At 44.5% G+C, this 8,140-nt stretch overlaps 2 protein-coding genes across 2 annotated transcripts in view; both read left to right on the top strand.

The window, feature by feature from the left end:
• IK (IK cytokine) overlaps nucleotides 1-3,605 on the top strand; it is a 15,298-nt gene extending 11,693 nt beyond the window's left edge. Inside the window, exons 13-20 of the mRNA XM_003782126.3 lie at nucleotides 53-71; nucleotides 522-600; nucleotides 867-947; nucleotides 1,479-1,536; nucleotides 2,574-2,662; nucleotides 2,856-2,964; nucleotides 3,137-3,171; nucleotides 3,258-3,605. Coding sequence (XP_003782174.1) covers nucleotides 53-71; nucleotides 522-600; nucleotides 867-947; nucleotides 1,479-1,536; nucleotides 2,574-2,662; nucleotides 2,856-2,964; nucleotides 3,137-3,171; nucleotides 3,258-3,285 — 498 coding nt within the window. The 3' untranslated portion in view covers nucleotides 3,286-3,605. The remainder of the gene's footprint in view (nucleotides 1-52; nucleotides 72-521; nucleotides 601-866; nucleotides 948-1,478; nucleotides 1,537-2,573; nucleotides 2,663-2,855; nucleotides 2,965-3,136; nucleotides 3,172-3,257) is intronic.
• A 2,011-nt stretch (nucleotides 3,606-5,616) lies between these two features.
• Nucleotides 5,617-8,140, top strand: part of WDR55 (WD repeat domain 55) — a 5,644-nt gene continuing 3,120 nt past the window's right edge. The window contains exon 1 of the mRNA XM_003782125.3: nucleotides 5,617-5,903. Coding sequence (XP_003782173.1) covers nucleotides 5,713-5,903 — 191 coding nt within the window. The 5' untranslated portion in view covers nucleotides 5,617-5,712. The remainder of the gene's footprint in view (nucleotides 5,904-8,140) is intronic.

Raw genomic sequence — 8,140 nt, 5'->3', positions numbered from 1 at the left:
AAAAAAAAAAAGAATCTCTTGTGACATTTATCTCTCTTTATTTTTTTTCCAGCCCATGGATGTTGACAAAGGTGGGTTGTATCCACAGCATCTTACAATTGGCTCTAGTAGTCCTGCTTTCTCCTGAGCTGAGAGTCTGACCTAGAACTCAGAGCTATCAAAGGTGGGATTGGGGAACTTCCTGGTTCTGGGTTCTCATAAGAACCACATCTTGCTTTATGGAATGGCTACCTTCCTGGCAATGGCAGGGAAAATGGTGTATTTGCTCTTAAATATGTTTCCTTTGACCCTGCAGTTCTGAAAAGGTCAGGTAGAGGTTGAGTGTACAAAGTCCTGGTTAGCCTACTCTTATGTCAACCTGAGTAACTCGTTATTAGTTGGAGTTATTTAAAAGTTCATTATGATAAAAAAGTTCAGTTGTCAAAAAAAAAAAATGTTTTTCTGAAAACCATAGGTAGGAAGAATGTTGTGGGTAGGAAGTTGTTGGTTCAAGGTCTGAGCAGGGTTCTCTTTACACCTAGGACCTGGGTCAGCCAAGGAGTTAATCAAGTCTATCAATGAAAAGTTTGCTGGGTCTGCTAGCTGGGAAGGCACTGAATCATATCCTTTATTTTAATATGCTCCTGGGTTCTCTTTTTATTCTAACTCTACTTGCCTCCCTGCTTCTTCCTTTTCCCTACCTTCCATTTTGTGCTGAATTTTAACAGGGCTGAAACCGTACCTTGTTCCTTCCCCATACACTCATTGAAGCTCATGACCTCTCCTTAGAATTTTCATGTTGTGTCTTCTAGCCCTTGGCCTCTCCTGCCTAAGTTTTGTCTGTGATAAGTGGAATTCTGTCTATTGTTTTCTTTAACATAACATATGCTAAAGAAGCCAGAAGACAAAAAGCAGCTGGGAGACTTCTTTGGCATGTCCAACAGTTATGCAGAGTGCTACCCAGCCACGTATGTGAAACCCTGTTAAGGAAGGGAGGCTGAGATAATGGGAGAGCAAGTTGGGGGGTGAGGTGGAAATTTGATTTGTTAGGACCTAGGAGTACTCCTGGGGTAGTCATTACTATGCAGATAACCGTTTTTGACATAGTCTCCCCCCCCTTTTTTTTTGGAGACAGAGTCTCACTCTGTTGCCCCAGGCTAGAGAGCTGTGACATCATAGATCACAGCAACCTCAAACTCTCAGGCTCAAGTGATCCTCCTGCTTCAGCTTCCTGAGTAGCCAGACTACAGGCACCCACCATGACACCTGGCTACTTTCTACTTTTCTCCTTTTAGTAGAGACAGGGTCTTACTCTTGTTCATGCTGGTCTTAAACTCCTGAGCTCAAGCAATCCACCTGCCTCCGCCCCTGCAGAATGCTAGGACTACAGGCGTGAGCCACCTTGCCTGGCCTGTATATCCTCTTAGTTGGGTAGGCGTCCAGGTGAACCATAGGGGTCTGGGTCTATAGCATCTTTTTAACTGTTTTCTTCTCTTTAGGATGGATGACATGGCTGTGGATAGTGACGAGGAGGTGGATTATAGCAAAATGGATCAGGTGTGTAGTTAGAAGCATAGTGGGGCCTTTGGGCAGTTACTCTTTCATACGTTATCGCCTTATCCACTACCCCAAAAATCTGTCTCTCATTTGCTGAGATCCCCACCTCCTTCAGCTACAACAGTAGAAGCAGCAGCATGGGGTCATGAGTAGCTGACCTTAAGTCTGCATAAGACCAAATGAAATAGGGAAAAAAATGTATTTCCTACAACAAAGTGCTAGGCTTCCTATCCTAGGCAAGTTTATTCATTTTTTTGAGACAGAGTCTCACTTTGTCACCCTTGGTAGAGTGCCATGGCATCATAGCTTATAGCAACCTCAAACTCCTGGGCTCAAGCAGTCTTTTGTCTCAGCCTTCTGAGTAGCTGGGACTACAGGTGCCCACCACAATGTCCAGCTATTTTTTAGAGATGAAGTCTCACACTTGCTCAGGCTGGTCTCGAACCTGTGAGCTCAGGCAATCCACCAGCCTTGGCCTCCCAGAGTGCTAGGATTATAGATGTGAGCCACCACGATGGCCCACAAGTGTTAATGTCTAAGTAGAAAGGGCAGAAGGAATTATACTTCTTATAAAAGTAAATTTTATTCTAGCTGGGATTGAAGTTTCTAAGTCAAAATTTTGAAAAAGTCAACACAACTCTGCTAATACTATTAATAGTGAAGAAGTATTTAGTTCCTCTGTTATTATTGTATTGCAATAGCATGGTTTAATCTTTGATCCTTGTTTAATTCTGCCTTTACCATTTAGTAATTTTGTGACCATGCCAAGTTCTTTTACTACTTAGGCCTTCGTTTCCTCATCAGGAAATATAATTCCCTCTTCATAGACTTTTGGGACAATGAAATAAGATGTGTTTAGTATTCAGAATAATGCCTGACATGTAGTAGCTATATAGTAAATGTTTGTTGTTTATTAAAGTAGGATTTATGAATGGTGAAAAATGGGATTGTGGAGAGTCTAAATTCATTCAAGGGTTAAAATTCCATTTCCACTGACATCTCTTCCTTCACTGTCTTCCCATTCTGTCCTGCAACAGGGTAACAAGAAGGGCCCCTTAGGCCGCTGGGACTTTGATACCCAGGAGGAATATAGCGAATATATGAACAACAAGGAGGCCTTGCCTAAGTGAGTCTATGCTGAATATGGGTAGAAAATGAGGAGGACTATGATGATTTGGTAAAATAGCCCATACTGTGTTAGAGTGTGTAGTCTGGCTGAGATCCAAATAGGTTCTTTGACCCTGGGGTTCTGGGAGATCCTTGCTGCTGTTATACAACCTTTGATGCCTTTTCCCCCCAAATGCACTTTTTTATGTCAGGGCTGCATTCCAGTATGGCATCAAGATGTCTGAAGGGCGGAAAACCAGGCGCTTCAAGGAAACTAATGACAAGGCAGAGCTTGATCGCCAGTGGAAGAAAATTAGTGCAGTAAGTGGGACTGCATCTTTGATGGGAGGGCTTCAGCTGGAAGGAGATACTGGCCTACAAATTCAGGAACAGGCAGGGGCTTGGAGTGCTGTAAGATGAGAGAGATCAGCTTGGGCCTCAGGTTAGCATACACTGGTAGCAGGACTACAGATAATCACTCTTCTTTTTTTAGATCATCGAGAAGAGGAAGAAGATGGAAGCTGATGGGTGAGCAGCATAATTTTTCCCCTGTGGTACTGGTGGTAATGCATAGTGTATTGATCTTATGCTGACCCATATCTTTTCAATTGCAGGGTTGAAGTCAAAAGACCAAAATACTAATCTCCAGTTTAATGCTCATTCTCCAAAGGGAGAATTTCCACAAAGATGTGCTCCCCACTGCTTGCTTTCTTCAATTTCCAGAAAGGTTGCAATATGTTTTTTGTGAATGTACATAAAATTTTATTGTATAGTCATTTGGTTCCATTAAAATTGGTTAACCTGCTGTCTTTATGTTGAACATCCCCTGTTAGGACCCCTGGAGCACCAGGGAGACTAATTCCACTTGTTGTATAAAATCCCATACAGAAAGTCTTTATCAGTTCTTCCTGAGCTGTCATTCTAGAGTCCTAAACAATAAAGATGTTTACCAGTTATTGTGATCAGTGGAGAAGAGAATAATGACCTTCACTGATGGGCAAATAGGGGATGGGCGAATGTAAAAATGATTGGTCTTAAATGTTAGAGTCATTTAGGTTTGCCTGGATGTCTAGTCCTAGGACATAGATTCCCTGGGAATTAAGGTCAGCCCACTGGGCTGCCAGTCTGATGCCAAGGCTGTGCAGGAGTGGGCTCTGGGTGAAGGTATCTAATAAAAATCAATTATGGGTGAGAACAAAAACCTTTTGAATTTGTGCCCCCCATGAGCTTTAGTAATGCCGAGTGTAAATCACTTCCTCCTTGCCTGAAGGAATAACCTTGGGGGGAAGTGCCTTGGGATTAGAACTGGTATACTCTGGCCCTGCAGGTACTGGAATTCCTTTCCTAGGCCAGAAGAGTATTGTACCCTTCATTACTCTGAAACATTTGCCAAGGCCCATAGTGGGCTTATTGGTCTTTGTGTTACTCCGTTCACTGCACTTTTCTTCCTCTCCGCTCATGAGCACTTTGGTCTGGTGCTCATCATTAGGGGTCACCACTTGCTGGATGCCATGCTACTACTACTAACCTAGCCTAAGACCTGTGGGCTCACCAGGTCGAAGGAAGACTAGAAAGTCACTTCAGCTATTGCCTTGATTTTGATCATTTTCACTTTGATGACAGGTTTTTTTAAGAAGCCAGGTTTACATGACACTTAAGGGGCTGAAATTGGACGCTGTCTGCAATAGCATCTAAAATAGCTGATTTTGGACAAATGATATCCTGATCCCATGTTTGTAGACAGTCCTAATTGGGAAAAAGGTCACACAGATTTGGCTCAGGTGAAGATACCTGGAGGTCATTAAAAGCAAGACCTGTGGGTTGACTGACTGTGGGTTTGAAATTCAGTTTCTGCAAGTACCACAAACCTCATAGAAGTGACCAAGACTTCCTGGTTGGCCACTAGTGACAAAGAAGCTCAACACCACACAGTAACTTTCCCAGTTACTCAGCGAAAGGGACGTACTGCCTCTGTGAGGTCTCATACCTCACTTTCACTTCTCTTTAAGGGTGTTGGGTATCAGCATGTAAGATGGCTTAGAAAGCTCAGTACCACAGAGATGTAGCTGGTTATCTTCAGCCTCAGGAGCATCTGCTCCTCATCTGCCTCATCATGCAGAGTGCTCCATCTTTTTATTTTTTTAAATGTTTTTATTTTATTATTTTTGAGACAGTCTCAAGCTGTTACCCCTGGGTAGAATGTCCTGGCGTTATAGCTCACAGCAACCTCCAACTCTTGGGCTCCAGTGATCCTCTTGCCCCTTTTTTTTTTTTTTTTTTTCTGTTTTAGTAGAGATGGCGTCTCGCTTTGGCTCAGGTTGGCCTCGAACTCGTGAGCTCAAGCTATCCACCCACCTCGGCCTCCCTGAGTGCTAGGATTATAGGCGTGAGCCACCGCGACTGGCCAGTGCTCCCATATTTGTGGAGCCTTTGGTAACAGGGATGTCCAGAATGTCAGCTGTCATGCTCACTTTCCTCTTAAGTGATTCCTTGGTAACTGAGCACTGCTTCTGCCCAGGGTCTTGGGCCAAACGTCAGGAAACAGCGTAGATTGGTGATCCTTTGGCCACAAATAGGTTGGATTGTCCAGCTTGAGCCGCGCCCTCGGGTTGCCTGCTGTCCAAGCTCCCTTATGCCATTTTTTGCTGCTTTCTGAGCGGCTACTCTGGTTGTCACTTGACACGATCTTGGGTTTCACCGAGCCAGAATGACTAAGGTCCCTCTCCTATCCAAAGGGCATTAAGTGCTAGGATGGAGCAGGATGAAGGGAAAGGATTTAAAGGCAGTTCCCAACTTTATGTGAAGTGACTAGCGAGGGTGGGGGGGAATTACCATCGCATCATTTAGTTAGCTCCAGTCCGGATCGCAGCAAGACCAGTTAAGTGGTGAGCCTCTTCAGCCAGCCCACCCACACTGGCAATGTGGCCAGTGCACCTTCCCCCGGGTGACCTAGAACGCACCAGAGACACTTCCGGCCCCGCCCCTGAGGCGGAAGCTGTGCTCTGCGTCACGCCCCATGCAGTGCGGTTAGTTCCGGAGCGGGTGAGTCTTCTGTGCTACAGTCCCGGCATGGACCGCGTGTGTGAGGAGAGGTCCACTAAGGATGGGAGCGACGAGGAGGACCCTGACTCCGCGGAAGCCCCGGCCCGAATCCGGGACACCCCAGAAGACATCGTGCTGGAAGCGCCGGCCAGTGGGCTGGCGTTCCATCCGGCCCGCGACCTACTGGCTGCGGGGGACGTGGACGGAGACGTGTTCGTGTGAGTGCTGGGCAGGGCCTGGAGCTTTGGGTCTGGAAGCTCTCCAGGGGTGGAACTAGGAAGAGGAGGGAGGGGACAAAGTTGCAGGGAGACAAGTTTTTCAAGACAGATTCGCTCGGATTCAATAACATTTATGTTTTGAGCTAGTTACTAAACAAATCTATTTGAAAAACTGATAGCACAAAGTAGAATGTCGTAACGGAGCCCAGAGTCTGTAGCAGGACGAGAAGGCGTCTAAGGCCTTGGTGTTTCCCGCTAGATTATTTTATATTGAGTTTGAACTCAATATAAAGAAGTTAAACGGTCTTCTTTCTCCTTTTATTTAATCTTTCAAAACCACAAATGCGACTAGTCACTCCCCTCCTTTAATGTCTGCTTTTAGGATTTAGTGCAGACTTCTTAATCTTTCAAGCCCTGATCATCTGACCCTTGCCTGCCCTTTTGCTGTCTGCTCATTCATCCATACTTTATTAAAACATATTTTGAAGCCTTTGCTCCTTTGCACGTGATAGTCCTTTTGCCTGGAAAACTTCTTTCCCTTCATTTCTTCCTTACTCCTCAGAATCTCCCTTTTCCTCCATGGCTTATACTAAATGAGGCTACCTGTTAGATGCTGCCATAGCACTAATGCCATGGTACCTTTTTCTCATAAACTTTATAATGGTTTATAACCATATACATGTTATTTGTATGCTTGTCTCTTTCACTAGAGAAATGTTTTTCAAGCTTTTTTTGATCTTGCCCACAGAAAAATACCTTTTACATTATGTATGATGTTCTCTGTTAATTTCTTTTCTTTTTTTTTGAGACAGTCTCACTTTGTAGCCCTGGGTAGAGTGCCCTGGAGTCATGGCTTGCAGCAACCTCAAACTCTTGAGTTTGAGCAATCCTCTTGCTTCAGCCTCCTAGGAGCTGGAACTCCAGGCACCTGACACAATGTCTGGCTATTTTTAGTAGAGACTAGGGCTTGCTCTTGCTCAGGCTGGTCTTGAACTCCTGAGCTCAAGCGATCCACCTGCCCTGGCCTGTCAGAGTGCTAGGATTACAGGCTTGAGACACCATGCCCAGCCTATGTGATAATTTCTGATTTTACTCTTTTTATGACTTGTGTGTATACACACAATTTTGATTGAGCTTACTCATATTTTTATACTCGGAATTTGAAAAACACAGATTATTCTGTAGTCCATTTTGTTTTTTATCTTCTGCCTCTAGTCTAGGGTAGGTGCTCAATAATGTTTGATTTTGAACAAAAGATATAGGCTGGAAGCAGTGGAAAGTCATTGAAGGTTTTTAACCCAGAGAGTTGTGCTTGTCAGATTTACTTAATGAATTTAAATATCAGTCCCTCATTAGCTTTAATGCCCTTGGGCAATTTAACTTATGTATTTTCATCTTTGTAAAGGAGAATAATAATATCTACCTTACAGAAGGGAGGAGCGTTTAGGATAGGACCTGAGCAGTTGTTCAATAGGTTTCCTGGCAGGGTGTGGTGGCTCACGCCTATATTTCCAGCACTCTGGGTGGCTGAGACAGGTGAATTGTTTGAGCTCAGGAGTTCCAGACCAGTCTGGAGTGAGACCCCATCCCTAGTAAAAGTAGAAAAACTGAGGCAAGAGGATTACTTGGGGCCAAGAGCTTGAGGTTGCTATGAGCTATGATGCCAGAGTACTCTACTCAGGGTACCAGAGTGAGACTCTGTCTCAAACAAAAGCAACAAAAAACAAATGCAGGTTTCCTTCTACTACTATTTCATATTTATAGTGCCAGACACTTGCCTTCCATCTTTCTTCATATTCTCCATAACTTCATTGCTTTAGTTTGTCTCAGAAAAGGGTTGGGAGGGCATCCCTTGGTTCTGCTCCTCCCCATTCCCCACCCTCAGTCACTCCCTTCTGGTAGGCCTCTGACTTCTCCCATTACCATTCTGAAAAGGTTTCTTTTCCCACAGGATTAAAGTTGGACATCTACTTAGCCCACAGGGTCTGAAGCCCAGTCTAGCTCATCTTTCCAGATTGAGCCATGCCACTCTCCTGCTACCTGAACCCTCTTCTCATTTTTTTTTTTTTTTTTAGAGACAGAGTCTCTTTTTGTCACCCTTGGTAGAGTGCTGTGGTGTTACAGCTCACAGCAATCTCCAGCTTTTGGGCTTAGGTGATTCTCTTGCCTCAGCCTCCTGAGTAGCTGGGACTACAGGCACCTACCATAACACCTGGCTATTTTTGGTTGCAGTTTGG

This window comes from Otolemur garnettii, unplaced genomic scaffold, assembly GCF_000181295.1.
Source record: "Otolemur garnettii isolate 467f Iridium unplaced genomic scaffold, OtoGar3 scaffold00003, whole genome shotgun sequence".
NCBI lineage: Eukaryota > Metazoa > Chordata > Mammalia > Primates > Galagidae > Otolemur > Otolemur garnettii.
The sequence above is the reverse complement of the archived record's forward strand: the minus strand, read 5'-3'. Positions and strand labels throughout refer to the sequence as shown.